This window comes from Megalops cyprinoides, chromosome 8, assembly GCF_013368585.1.
Source record: "Megalops cyprinoides isolate fMegCyp1 chromosome 8, fMegCyp1.pri, whole genome shotgun sequence".
Taxonomy (NCBI): Eukaryota; Metazoa; Chordata; class Actinopteri; order Elopiformes; family Megalopidae; genus Megalops; species Megalops cyprinoides.
This window is the reverse complement of record NC_050590.1, coordinates 27572817-27587736: the sequence shown is the minus strand read 5'-3', so window position 1 is coordinate 27587736 and position 14920 is coordinate 27572817. Positions and strand designations below refer to the sequence as shown.

The window sequence follows — 14920 nt, the reverse complement described above, 5'->3', positions numbered from 1 at the left end:
AATACAAATATGAGAAGCTCCCTTGTACACCCTCCTCAGATATTCAGAATGAGTAAAATTTATTGCCACAGTTAATGGAAAAATCAATGGGTGCCTTTGTTTGTAAACCAAAAAAAAAATAAAATAAACTATGTGAAATTCTCCTGATTGAATTTGACTTTTTTTTTCCAAGATGCGAGTCTGTTAATCTCTTTAGGCCTATGTTGGGGGGAGGAAAGTGTTAGAATCAAAGCTACCATGTCTCAATTATTATCTATTCCTCCTGTTGCTGTCCATTTGAACGCAGCTACATTTAGATTTTCAGCACTATGTAGAACCAAAGTGGATTTGCTGCAGGGCCATAGCCATTCATTTCTTCAGGAATGAACGGAGCAGAACACAAACTTGCCACCACCTCAGCTGATTGCAAAGTAAAGTAGCTACACTGATATTTCCTGTCGCGATGTTTGACCTGTTCCCACAGGCAAAGAAAGGACTGTTCATCAAGTTCATCTGCGGTTCTGTCAGCAGTGTGTGTGTGTGCAATTCTTTTCAGCAGCTTGATTAACTTTTAATGCTACCATCAAGACCTTGAAGCCAGATGGAAGGGAACATTGCTCCTCCTGCTTCAGGATTCTCTTTGCCACTGCTGCATTGGTGTGCTGAAGTTGCTGGGCAACCTGACCGGAGAGAGCCTGCACCGATACCATCACCCAAAGGGCGGTTTTATTTTTCTGGCAACTGCTCAGGATGAGAGGAAAGCACTTGGGTAATAAGCTGAGAGAAGTTGAAGACTACTCTTTAACAAGGGTTTTGTGGAAGTGATATGGTTCTGATTTGGTTTGTCAAAGCTTAATGGATCAAGAATAAGATTCCTAAAAATGGCAAAACTTAAGCACTTCTAATGTATATCAAATTGTAATTTCTTGAAATGAAGATGACAAAATGTTACTTAGCAGACACCTCTCCAGTGTGCCTTAAAACAAAAAGTCATGGAAGGACATGTAGTCATGTTAGAAACAGAACATGATATACCATATCTGAACATGTGTCAAGTGATCACATGGAATTGTAGTAACTAGTGCTGTGGTGAAAACAGAGTTATACATTCAATTCATTGACTTTTAATTTTCAGTTGAATTCTTCATAACTGTCATTGTGTTGAGGCTGATAGAAATGGAAAAGACTACAAAAAAGCTAATTTGAATTTTTGAACAGATACACCTAAAAAAATTGACACCTACTGATATACCTTCTGATGGGATTTCTTTTGAATTCCTCTCCAGATTGGTCAGATGGGACTGTGTGTGATGTCAGTAGCATGTCCTGAATCCTCACACTGGACTCCTTACCACGTGGTTTTCATTTGTCAGTAGTCATAAAAACCATTCTTTGTCCTTCTCTGTCTTCCACTATACCAACCGCAGGAATGAGTGCAATAAAATTAATTGCACTGACTATAATGCATGTCCTGCAGTGGTTACTCCAACCTGAAACTCAAAGAAAAAAAAACTTTGCTCTCCAATGTATAAACACAAAGCTGACATGTAGGTTACATTACATATTACATATTACATTACATTTTATCCCTCATTTTCAAGTGTGTGTCTAAGTGTGTATGTCTTTTGCAAGCTCCAGAGCTCCTGATGTAGGTTGGCTGTGTGCTGATTAGAACTCAGCTCAGCTGGCCTCTGCAGAAAACAGCAGGAAGTGGTGTGAAACTTAAGCCTGGTTATATGAACCAGCAACACTCCTGTGTCCCAATATAATGGTCCATTCAGCCCAGAGGTAGGTAAATGTCCAGAGTCTGAAATCCTAGAAATTCAGCTACAACTCTATTTTCCCTTCTTTTTCAATCATACAATGATAATTAGATGGATTCTCGGACCTAGCATTTCAGCATCTGTCGGATGGCACTTGGCAGAGGCTGGTTCAGTGTGGAGAGCTGAGTCACTGATTCATGCCCAGAGCTTTCAGGGGATTCCACAGGATAAACAGGACTGCTGTGCTTGGTGCTTTAGAGCTGCGCCCGATATTATTAAGTATACTTTGATATACAGTAGTGTTTCTGTGGAAAATTTATTTCTCTGAGCTCATGTTGAAATCAGTAAAGTAAATATTTGATTTAAAATGCTCATGTTACACAAATCATAAGTGGTAATAAGGGCTGCTTTTGTTGATACTATTCATATACTCTGGGCATGCTGATATGTTGTTTTGAAGTAAAAATGTCATGATCAAAGTCATGTAAAGGCATTTCCTGCTTCCCATTCCTTCATGTGCAGATTGTGCATCATGCCACTTATTGTCAAATCAGACTTTAGAGTGGCACTTGTTCTGGTAAGAAAAAAAAAAACACTCACGGGCATGAAGAGAATGGCAAATTGCCTGTTTCCTGCTCAGGGCCTCCTAGCTCTATGAGTCAGATGTCATGAGTAGCGTCATCACTCTTGCCTTTGTCGTGAGTTTTCCGTGACTAGTTTATACTACACACTTAATCACAGGGATGCAGTGAAATGGATCTGCAAGGACTTCACTGTTTACACTGCAAGACAGTGTGGCTGATGAACAACAGTTATCTGTGTCGTGTTTACGTTTATGTAGTAAGATCACAGTCTCTTGGGTTTCTGTGATATTATGCAACTCCTTTCTTCTGGTGTTTTTGTAACTGTTTTGTTTCATTTTTGGAGTTCATGGGACTCAGGGGGGTCAAAAGTTTACAACCATTTTCCACACTTCCCTGCTAGGGAGACTTTATTGACTCATTATCTCTCTGGCTCAAAATGTCCTTGGGAGGGTCAGACAGCTCAGAGCAAGCCGCTCTGCCATGTAATAGGGAGCCAAACGGTAGAGGTTGTTTTTTACAAGAGGGTTCAACCCATGCTGCAGATGATCGTCAGTGTGCCCTGTCAGTCATGCTACCTGCAGACAGGCATGTACCCTGGTTCCCAGAAGTGGTGATGACCATGAGCCAAGCTTTTGAAAGGTTGCAGCAGATAACGCCAAGACACCAGCCCTTGTTTAATACTCTTTGTCCCGGTTAATAGGTAACTACCCTCTCCTGCTGGGGGGAAGTATCCCTCCCTTCCTGTATAAAGGCCCCTACAGCCTTCAGCAGGCCTTCAGTTTCAGGACAGGATGGAAGACTCCTGGGTGATAACCTTTTTGGTTGTGGTCTGCTTTTGGTGCTGTTCCTGTGCTGCCACCACCACACAGCTCTCCGGAGGTAAGCCTTCATCTGCCTTCTTGTGCCCGCAGACAAGCTGAAGAAGGGCAATTAATGTTCTTTGGTTGTATACCTTTGCTTGATGATATCAGAAGGAACATATGCCTCAGTAGCAATTATTACTGAGAACTGTGTACTGGAAATTGAATTTAATGTATGGTTAAAAAAAATTGTTTGGTTTAAAAAATTTTTTGTATACTTTATTGGATATTTAAATAATTGTGGTGTGTTCATATTATTCTCGTGAGGAAATCTAGTTTGTTTCAGACAACATCTGCCCAACTGCTCTTCAGGTTCAGGTTCGAAGTGTGGTTTTCCCCAAGTGCAGGACCTCTTAGATCACTCCCTAAGAATTGTTGGAGGGAAGGAGGCGGAGTATGGGTCCCACCCGTGGCTGGTATGTGACATTTTTTAACAGTGAACAAATAGGTAGAGATAGTGGCTGGGGAATATGAGTTTGATTCAATCAGTGTTTGGAAAAGTGTAAATTGTTTTGATTGGTCCGCAATACAAATAAATACAATGTGTGTTCTGATGGTTTGTAGGTCTCTCTGAGGTCCAGGGGCTCCTACTTCTGTGGAGCGGCCATACTCACAGACCGATGGATTCTGTCTGCCGCCCACTGCTTCTCCACCGTGTCTAAGTAGGTGGTGCCTTCTCTACCCCAGCTATGTGGAGTCTGCCCAGATTGCCCAAGGCACTTACATAATTATGATTTCCTTTTTCATTTAAACGATGCTGTCAAGTATGTTCACACTGTGCAATGTCTCTATAGGCAGTTCTTAAAGAACATGGATGTTGCTGTCGGGGAGCATGATCAGAGAGTGCCAGATGCTGAAGAGCAGATCTTCACAGTGAGATCCATCAAAGTCCATGAAATGTACCACCACTCTACCCCAATGAGCTATGACATAGCACTTCTGGAGCTGAGCAGACCAATCCGATTTGGTGAGCTTTGCTCATGTCTCCATGCAGATCCAGTGCTGATAGACGAGCATGAACTGTGCTGAATGTCATGCTTGCCTGGAACATTTGTACTATTTTTCCATAACCAGACAGGGTTCAGGGAATATTGCCATGTAATCTCACACAGTCTTTATGTCTGTGAATGTTAGGGTGACTAACAAACCTGCACATTTTTTCTATAATTTTCCTGCAGGTAGATACATCCAGCCAATATGTCTACCTTTTCCCAATGAGGTTTTCCCACCAAGGACTACCTGTGTTGTGAGTGGGTGGGGACGGACAAAAGAAGGTGAGACTTTAATTCTCTCTTTTTTTCTTTCACAATTTTATAGTCAGAATAATGCCAAGTTCAGCAACAACAGCCCCTCGTGTGCTTGTTATCAGTATCATTCATTGCTGTTCTCCACCCTGAAATTCCTTGAATGAAGATAGTGACCTGCTTATCAATTAATCTCTGGGTTGCTGCTCTGATGGATGTTGATGATGAATGTTTCTATGAGATTTTGTGTGTTAGATCTAAAAACAGCAGCTGTCATGAGTGTAAATGTGTGCTGTGTGAGTTACACTGATGTTGATTTCTGAGGGCAAATGGGGAACAAAATGATCTTGCCCATGATACTCTCCTCAGCTGTATATTGGTCATTACCAAAACAAGCCACCATCATACTTCAACACATTTCATGGCTGAAGTAGATTAAATGGACAGAATTAAATGGGAATTGCTTTTTAGGTGATCTCTGGGGAGCATCCACTAAGTACTCAATAAAACCAGGCCATTCTCTGAATTGCGCCCTATGGCCTCAGCAGTATTGAATGTAAAGTAATGCATTATTTAGGTTGTACAAACCTATTTGGAGTCTGGCCCTAATCTTAGGTCTCTGGAATATGCCCTTATCAGCCTCAAGCCACAGCTAGTCATTGGGTTCTAGATGTTACCCTACCCTACCTTCTACAGTGCATGTAGAAGGATTTCTGCCCTTAGGGTGACTGGGTGGTGTGTTTGTCACACAGGTGGCCGCGTACCTTCCATTCTGCATGAGGTGCAGCTGGACCTGGTGGAGCAGGCAAAGTGCAAGTACATAATCCAGACATTGAGACCTGGCCAGAGAACCTTTACTGTTGTTTGCGCTGGTCCAGAGACAGGGGGGAAAGATGCCTGTCAGGTATATGGTGAAGCCCAACCCACACAAACCATCTGGGCATGTGAGTCCAGTGCCACTCACCTCTCTCTCCCTCTGTCTGTGTCAGGGAGACTCTGGCAGTCCTTTTGTCTGCCCCAGAGGGAACGGTCATTGGACCCTGGTTGGGGTGACATCGTGGGGGAAGGGCTGTGGCCGAAGCTGGGTCAACAATAAAAGCAAGCCGCCGTGGAAGAGGGGGTCACCTGGGGTTTTCACTGACGTCAAAATATTCCTGCCTTGGATCAAAGAAAACATTAAAGAAGGTCAACAGCATGCATTTAGAGAATTACAGTCATTAAAGTCTTTTCAAGTCTGTTGAGGTCCTAGAGAATACAAAGCCATACAGAATGACTAGTGACCAGTGCAGAGCTTAAACAAGATTCACCTATCTCATAAGGAAACTAGTGCATATACAAGGCCTGTCTAACAGTTCACTGCTTCCAGTAAGTGGAATATTATAACTGTAGGGCATCAACGTGTTTGTATATTAATCTCATTACTTTCCTTAAAAATGATTGTTTTTGTTGTTATTGTTTTAATTTAGGTACTCAAGTCACTAGGAAATCACCATCAAGTAGGTTTCTTCTCTTTTTCTTGTTTATCTTGTTGTGCAGCTCACTTCAATTCATTATTGAGCTGGTCAATGGACAATGACCATTTTTTCCATACATACTTGCTTTTAGACTCATGTCATTTGAGTGTGTATGAGATATGATAACAACCACACACAGTATTATGACATTGCCCAAGGGTTCCTGACTTAGCATTGTTAACATTATTCTCATATTTTTGGATTTGTGGAATTGATGTAATTAGGCTTTCTGAAACTTGCATGGAAATTTCACTCTCCGCAGGAGCCTGCAGCGCAAGGGATGGGCCTTTGGCCGGGATAGAGGGTGTCATTCAGAATCCAGATCCTCCAGCCTACAGATATAGGAACAATGAGTGGGTGTTGCTCAGAAAGTGGAGTTTGGAAAGCATTCATTTAACACAGATGTGAACCTCTGTGTTCTTAAAAGTGTATGGAAAATCGTATTTATTATAAAACTGGCCCACACCGTAAATGATAGACTTTGCATTTGCCTTCTTGTTCTGTGTTCTTCCTTACTTTAAGCAGTTGTGCTGCGCTCTCCAGACTAGCATGCAATACCATCAGTCATATGTCAAAAGGTGAAGTTAAATATGTACTTGTTATTACCTTTGTCAAGGACAGCTTTCACAACACAACACAGGTGTAATATTCAAATAGCATGCAAAACCAATAGGTGGGTTCAGTTCTGCTACATGCTGACAGAATGCCCTCAAAATATTTAGAGTGTATAGCATAAATGTGTACATATTTTCTCTCTATGGCAGGATGTGCATCTGGTCCATCAACGTCCCAGCTGGGAAGAGCATCCTGCTGGAGTTTCTGAAATTTGACGTGGAGAACGATACCCTGTGCAATAGTGACCAGCTAGCTGTGTTTGCTGGCAGAGACAGACTTATTGGTGAGACATGATGAGTGCATCTCTCTGTAATGGGGGTATTTTCAGACTTCTCCCTCCCTCCCTGTGTCTCCATGCAGAGCTCAGACACTCAGTCAGAGAGCTGATCAGTAAAGGGATGCAATTTTGAGGTTCAGCCTCCAGGCCAATAACCTTATGACAAATTCTGTTGCCACAGGGAAGTTCTGCGGCCACCAGCACCCCTCCCCCATTCTTGTCAGCTCAAACAGCATCACACTCCAGTTTGTGTCTGACTTCAGCATCTCCGGGACTGGCTTCTCTGTCAAGTTCATGGCTGTCAATCCACATTCTGAGCACGGTATGACATTCTGTAAACTGCACTTCCCAAACCAGTTTATCTCACCCTCCAGGTCTGTACACAAAGCTGTCAGTAGGGCTGATGGTTTTCAACAGCAAGTACTCTTATGAAACTGTTTTGTTCAAACCTGCATGGGAAGCATGTACTTTGTCATTGTGAAAATAGATTTATATCATTTGAAAGCAAACTGGAACATAGATACAATATTCCATTCCCAATGAACTTGATTGACTCCATGTCTTTGGAAGTAGATTACTTGCACATAACAAACCTATGGTTATGGGGGACCTGAACAGTTTTGGAGGTAGCAGTGGCCATCTGTTTCATCACTTTCCTGCCTTAAGAGACAGGATTTGTTTATGACACAGAAAAGAACTCTTTTTTGCTCCCAATGGCACCAGTAACTCAAGCGCCATAAAACACCAATCAACATTCTTGGTGATTGTTGTTAGGCAAAGCCAGTCTTTATCCCAGGAGAACTGTGAGGCAAGTCTCCTCATAATACAGACACCATGGTTACGGAGGCACTGGCACACTGCAGTGACTCACTGCGCGCCTCTGTTTATGGACACAACAAGAAACTGAGATGTGGAGCAGTACAGTACAGGAATACGGTCATGATACAGTCAAAAAAATGCAAAGAAACTGTGACCAAAATGTACTCTACTAATCATGTACAGGATCTGGTGAGACAGGTCTTGGCCCAACACTGTCTGTTTTGGGGTAACAGCTTCGCTGACTGTGGAATCGCACTGTTAGGCTGCTGTCGTTTCCGTGCCCGAGGCCTATCTCAGATAATATCCCTTTGTCTGTGTGCAGCCTCAGGCTGTGGCACGGTGGCAGTGCTCCAGTCCGAAGGCATTGTTCAGAGCCTCTGCCACCCCGATCTCTACGGCAACAACTCTGACTGCCGCTGGGTCATCCATGCCCCCCCCGGCCATGTTGTCAAGGTAACCCCAGCATCTCTTTCCCACACAGTCATCTCAGCCCTCTTTGGTTGGCCAGCTTGACCCAGTGTAACACCCGGCTTCTGTCTCCCCAGGGCAAGATCATGAATACTTTAATGATGTTTTGCATAAGCAGTGAGAGTGAGTCTCCATTGTGGATGAGATTGGTTTCAAGGGTTGAAGAGAGGGCAACACTTGCCCAGCCAAAGCCCAATGTTCCAGTGACGTTTCCGTGACGCTGGAGAAATGCGATCATGTTGTCACAATGTCTCAGTAAGGTATTGAGACTGTTGCTTGTAGAGATGGTCAGAAAGCTGTCGATGGTGATAGAGAAGAACTTTGCCCCAGCAGCTTCAGTGAATGAAGAGAGTCAGGGACCCAGGCAGAGATAGAACATCAATCAGCAACCAAGAATTTATTAGAACATATAGATACGTAGACAAGCAGAGGAGTCCCCTTATTCTTTACGCTCCCCTGCCCCTTCCTGCCAAACTGACCAAATGATGGCTCCAGGCGTTGAACTACCTTGGAGAACTATTTCTGTGCCTGATCTTGTGGAAGTGGGGGGGGGGGGGGGGGGGGTTGGATAGCCATCTCCCTGAGACCATCTCAATTGACAGTTTGCCTGACCAGGGAGACAGAAGAAAGGATGCAAAACAGAATGTATATGTGGCACCTACAATGACCCGGTGCTGAGTAAAACATATAGTATCCATACTGAGACAAGAAAAAGTGAGACAGAGATGAAGATATAGAGATAGAATGTGATTAAGTATTCATATAAGAAAATGAATGTACTACAAAAACATACAATGCTTTTTTGCAGCTGGCATTTAACGATTTTGATGTGGAGCCAGCAAGGGAGTGCGTGTACGACTCCCTAACAATCTTCGGTGATGTCGAGGGCAAGGAGGAAATAGGTACAGATTTCTTGTGCAGTGGTTGAGCCACAGTCTACACAAAGCAGACCCAGCGTTTATAACCATCACTAACACAAATACTCATAAGTAGTGAACAGTATCTTATGGACTTAGGTTGCATGCAGCACGTTGTACTGTGTTTTTTACTATGCACACTGTGCACACGCTACAGAGTGCAGCTGATAACATCCGTTTCCCTCCCGAAGCGACACTGTGCGGTAGGACTCTGCCGCCTCCAGTGCTCAGCTATGAGAATGTCATGATGCTGCAGTTCACCTCTGATGGCAGTGTGTCCCATCGAGGCTTCCACGCCAATGTGTCCTTCATCAGCATGAGAGGTGAGACCAACACACCAGACTACCAACATGCTAGATGAACACCCCTAGCATTCAGTGGCCATGAGCAAATGCTAAATACTTCATTTCAATGTCCCCACATCTGTGGAATTTATGGGTTGCACAAGAGTGGGATTTTTTAAAAACTGGAATGTACGCATACCTGCCTGGGGTTATTTTTCTCCCCATTATTAATGTTTCAGAATAAGTGTGCTCAGATATCACCTTTCATACTTTTCACAGATTTGTACCAGGAAGAACCGGTTGAACCTGAAGAGAGATTTGGCGATGGAGCCAGCGGCCTGCCTTATCCAAAGAGGCTAGGTTTGTCCACCCACCCTTTTCCTTATCTCCAGGGCAGGCAGTAACATCTTTGCAGTACTAATGAGACAGCATGCATCTGAGGCTTTGGAAGAGGCCTGTGGTATTTAGCAGTTTCTAAAACAGAAGCCAAAGGTACAGAGGCAGCAACCATTGTTACTACAAACATTGTATACACATCTGTCTAAGCACACCACAAATAGAGACAATAACTAATGTATCAGAATTTTCCTATGCCATTTTCCTAGCTCTGTGGCTTCAGTTGCCTCAAGATTCTCTTATTAATACCAAGGTTCCATCCTTTAAGCTGAGGACAGACATAGATTTACCTTTGACAGACATGGGTTGTCTGTGACAAACAAGCATGTGAGTTATGGTGGAGGTCTGCCTTTTGTAGAGAGGGAGCTCTCAGAATCGCTGTGTCTCTATTGTCTCTCTCAGACTTGTGTGGAATGCCTCATGCCCACGGCAGGGCAGCTCTGAGCCGGGTGCTGGGCGGGGAGGAGGCAGTGTCTCACTCCTGGCCCTGGCAAGTGCGCCTCAGCCTGGGGTCCAAGCACATCTGCGGAGGGGCCATCATCCGGACCACCTGGGTCCTCACTTCTGCCCACTGCCTGTACGGCCTGTAAGTGTGGGAATATAATCTCCAGAGAGAGACTTTGCTCTGTGTGGCACTCCCTAGGCCCATTGTGCAGTGGATCACTCATGGATCATCCATGTGCTTATTGAAATTATACAGACGGTTGTTTCTCTTGTGTCTGGTTTTTCTCTGGCTGTCCTGTGCTGGGTGCTCCTCTGTCCATCTTAGTGAGAGGAAATACACTGATCTACTGACAGTCATTGCAGGAAACCACAACCTTTCCACCAGGGAGCCTCAGGAGCAGGTGAGGACCACCTCATTTTGTTCTCTGAAGAGCGTTGCTATGGAGGATCATCTCAGAAAGTAAACTTTAAAACTCATCCCTTCATGTCCACAGAGACGCACAGTGAGGAGAATAACACCTCACCCACACTATAACGACTCCACCCTGGATTATGATGTGGCACTGCTGCAGCTGGACACCCCCCTGATGTTTAATGAACATGTCCGCTCCGTCTGTCTACCCAGGGCTGGACAGGAAGCCCCTCCCTCCCACTCATGCACTGTCTCAGGGTGGGGTAGCCAAACAGGTGTGTCACACATGATATATCCAAATATTCAGATGATCAGATCATCACCTCAGAAACTCTTGACAGGGACATTTATGTTGCAAAGGTGGTTATTGTAGATGTAGATAATGTTGAACTCTGTTTACATTCTTCTGCAGTGTGGCAAATCCTGCTTGCTAAGTCATGTAGACTCGATGTAAACAATTACTGTCACACAGATTTTCTGTGATTAGCTGGCACCTTGTTCAGGGAGATATCTGTAAATTTTGTATTTCTGAGATTTCACACAAATCAGGAAATCAAGTGTCACCCTTATAGATGATTTTAAGACTACATAGACAGAAAAAATCACTGCTACATACTCATATCTCAGAACAGTTCATTATAGAACACTTATTGCTCTATTAGTTACTGACTATTCTACACCAATGTTCTCTGTGATATGCATTTAATAATACATCTTCCCATGTAAACCTTAGAAATTGCCATGGATAACAGCATGTGACAAACACAAGAGTAATAATAAACTGTGTCATTAACTATCTACAGGGTCGCACCATGTGTTTCTAGTGTGATGTGTTACAGTTACATTGATAAATGTGAGTGTTACATGTTGACCAGGTGTGCATCCTGTACAGCTGGTGAGCAGAATAAGACGACGCTTCATCAGCTGGAGGTACCAGTCTTGAACCGTAGCAAGTGTGAGAGCCTCTATCCAGGCAGGGTGACACCCACCATGCTTTGTGCAGGATTCCCACTGTCTGAGGGCCAGGACACGTGCACGGTGAGTTTCCACAGGCTGCTACCTCACTGTCAACACAAGGAGAACAATGCCGCGGGGTGGGGCGGCTCTATGACAAATGAGTAGCTGCATTCCACAGTTTGCTGTCCAAGCACTTGTCTGATGAGACAGAGCCCTCTGGTGGAAGTGTGCAGAACTGCACTATTCCAACTGTGGTCATTATTTCAGTCAATCTCAGTCTCATCAACAGAAGACATGGGTGAAAATGCATGATAAATATCAAAATAATAATATGACAACAGGACTGTGTAAAACATAACCCACTGAAGCTGGGAGTTGGCACAGTGGCTGAGTGAACAGAATAGAATTGCATCAGACAGATTTTCTCTGGTGTAAAATAATCCTCTCAGATTGCTTCTCTCCTGGGATAGGACTGGGCATGTCTGTGTTAATATAATGTTACTGACTCATGTTTTGCCCTGGCCTTCTTCAGGGGGACTCTGGAGGACCCCTGGTGTGCCAGTCAGAAGACTCCAGTTATTCGGTGTATGGAGTGACCAGCTGGGGCCAAGGCTGTGGAAAGTTCCAGAAGCCTGGGGTCTATGCCTCAGTTCCAGTTCTTAAGGACTGGATTCTACAACATTTGGAGAGTTAGTTGCAGAACTATCAGATGCCTCTTTATTTAGTCAAAAGCCTTGCAACAATATCTAATGATCACCCTGAACTCAGTCAATGCCTCTTCCCTTTATTGTCCATTTTATCTGTTTGGAACTTTCCTCTCAGAGGCTTGAAGGGCACAACATGACGCTGTTATTCTTTTTTAGATAGTCAATCACACATATTTAGGTTTTGTACCCCCCTGGACTGTAGCCTGCCTGTGTGTAACTAAATGCAATAGTGTTTTACTACCTCTCTTGAATATAGGTCACTTTCAACCTGCTTCAACCCACTTGTCTGAACAATTTTCCTGCTGTGAGCATACTTCATAGTTTTGACACTAAATACAAATCAAGTGGTTTCATGGCTTTACAATGCCTTGCTCATAAACTGTTCTGTTGTAAGCTTTTTGTAACCAAGTGACATTCTCTTTTTTCAGGCAGCTTTTCTGAGGAAGGTACAAATGAATCAGAACCAAGAGCCAAACCACTGCAGGCAGACTGGACCCTCAATGATGAAAAGTTTGTGCCCGAGGCATCTGGAGCTGATTAGCAATTATATGCAGTGCATTCAGAAAGTATTCAGACGTCTTCACTTTTTAAACATTTTGTTATGTTGCAGCCTTATGCTAAAATCATTTAAATTAATTTTTCCCCTCATCAATCTACACTCAATACCCCATAAATGACAAAGACAGGATTTTAGAAATTTTTCCAAATTTATTAAAAATAAAAAAACTGAAATATCACATTGACATAAGTATTCAGACCCTTAACTCAGTACTTACAGTGCTGGCCAAAAGTATTGGCACCCCTGCAATTCTGTCAGATAATGCTCAATTTCTCCCAGAAAATGATTGCAATTACAAATGTTTTGGTAGTAATATCTTCATTTATTTTGCTTGCAATGAAAAAACACAAAAGACAATGAAAAAAAAATTAAATCAATTATCATTTTACACAAAACTCCAAAAATGGACCGGACAAAAGTATTGGCACCCTCAGCCTAATACTTGGTAGCACAACCTTTGGACAAAATAACTGCGAACAACCGCTTCCGGTATCCATCAATGAGTTTCTTACAATGCTCTGCTGGAATTTTAGACCATTCTTCTTTGGCAAACTGCTCCAGCTCCCTGAGATTTGAAGGGTGCCTTCTCCAAACTGCCATTTTCAGATCTCTCCACAAGTGTTCTACGGGATTCAGGTCTGGACTCATTGCTGGCCACTTTAGAAGTCTCCAGTGCTTTCCCTCAAACCATTTTCTAGTGCTTTTTGAAGTGTGCTTTGGGTCATTGTCCTGCTGGAAGACCCATGACCTCTGAGGGAGACCCAGCTTTCTCACACTGGGCCCTACATTACGCTGCAAAATTTGTTGGTAGTCTTCAGACTTCATAATGCCATGCACACGGTCAAGCAGTCCAGTGCCAGAGGCAGCAAAGCAACCCCAAAACATCAGGGAACCTCCGCCATGTTTGACTGTGGGGACCGTGTTCTTTTCTTTGAAGGCCTCGTTTTTTTTCCTGTAAACTCTATGTTGATGCCTTTTCCCAAAAAGCTCTACTTTTGTCTCATCTGACCAGAGAACATTCTTCCAAAATGTTTTTGGCTTTCTCAGGTAAGTTTTAGCAAACTCCAGCCTGGCTTTTTTATGTCTCTGGGTCAGAAGTGGAGTCTTCCTGGGTATCCTACCATAGAGTCCCTTTTCATTCAGACACCGACGGATAGTACGGGTTGACACTGTTGTACCCTCGGACTGCAGGACAGCTTGAACTTGTCTGGATGTTAGTCGAGGTTCTTTATCCACCATCCGCACAATCTTTCGTTGAAATCTCTCGTCAATTTTTCTTTTCCGTCCACATCTAGGGAGGTTAGCCACAGTGCCATGGGCTTTAAACCTATTGATGACACTGCGCACGGTAGACACAGGAACATTCAGGTCTTTGGAGATGGACTTGTAGCCTTGAGATTGCCCATGCTTCCTCACAATTTTGCTTCTCAAGTCCTCAGACAGTTCTTTGGTCTTCTTTCTTTTCTCCATACTCAATGTGGTACACACAGGACAGAGGTTGAGTCAACTTTAATCCATTTTAACTGGCTGCAAGTGTGATTTAGTGATTGCCACCACCTGTTATGTGTCACAGGTAAGTAACAGGTGCTGTTAATTACACAAATTAGAGAAGCATCACATGATTTTTCAAAGGGTGCCAATACTTTTGTCCGGCCCATTTTTGGAGTTTTGTGTAAATTGATACTTGATTTGACTTTTTTTTCTTTCTCTTTTGTGTTTTTTTATTGCAAGCAAAATAAATGAAGATATTACTACCAAAACATTTGTAATTGCAATCATTTTCTGGGAGAAATTGAGCATTATCTGACAGAATTGCAGGGGTGCCAATACTTTTGGCCAGCACTGTAGTTGAAGCACCAGGCAACGATTACAGCCTCGAGTCTTCTTGGATATGATGCAGCAAGCTTTACACACCTGCATTTGGGGATTTTCTGCCATTCTTCTCTGCAGATCCTCTCAAGCTCTGTCAGGTTGGATGGGGACAGTTGGTGGACAGCCATTTCCAGGTCTCTGCAGAAATGTTCAATTGGGTTCAAGTCCAGGCTCTGGCTGGGCCCCTCAAGGACATTCACAAAGTTGTCCCTAAGCCACTCCTGCTTTGTCTTGGCTCTGTGCTTAGGG

General features: G+C 43.5%; 1 protein-coding gene across 1 annotated transcript; it reads left to right on the top strand.

The window, feature by feature from the left end:
* Nucleotides 1-3117: 3117 nt before the first annotated feature.
* On the top strand, nucleotides 3118-12781 carry LOC118781643 (ovochymase-2-like). The gene is made up of 20 exons (XM_036534653.1): nucleotides 3118-3205; nucleotides 3529-3602; nucleotides 3751-3848; nucleotides 3981-4153; nucleotides 4365-4460; nucleotides 5183-5334; nucleotides 5420-5622; nucleotides 6169-6297; nucleotides 6709-6842; nucleotides 7018-7158; nucleotides 7978-8108; nucleotides 8932-9025; nucleotides 9232-9363; nucleotides 9604-9684; nucleotides 10123-10306; nucleotides 10490-10565; nucleotides 10659-10839; nucleotides 11469-11614; nucleotides 12066-12222; nucleotides 12669-12781. Exons 1-20 carry the CDS (start codon nucleotides 3118-3120, stop codon nucleotides 12779-12781), a joined length of 2583 nt encoding a protein of 860 aa, XP_036390546.1.
* The last annotated feature ends 2139 nt before the right edge of the window (nucleotides 12782-14920 follow it).

Bases quoted from the DNA above. Each gene is read 5' to 3' on its own strand.
- LOC118781643 (XM_036534653.1), top strand. From the start codon at position 3,118: ATGGAAGACTCCTGGGTGATAACCTTTTTGGTTGTGGTCTGCTTTTGG. The intron at 6,843-7,017 runs GTGAGACATGAT...CTGTTGCCACAG, and splicing joins TGGCAGAGACAGACTTATTG to GGAAGTTCTGCGGCCACCAG. The intron at 9,026-9,231 runs GTACAGATTTCT...TCCCTCCCGAAG, and splicing joins CGAGGGCAAGGAGGAAATAG to CGACACTGTGCGGTAGGACT.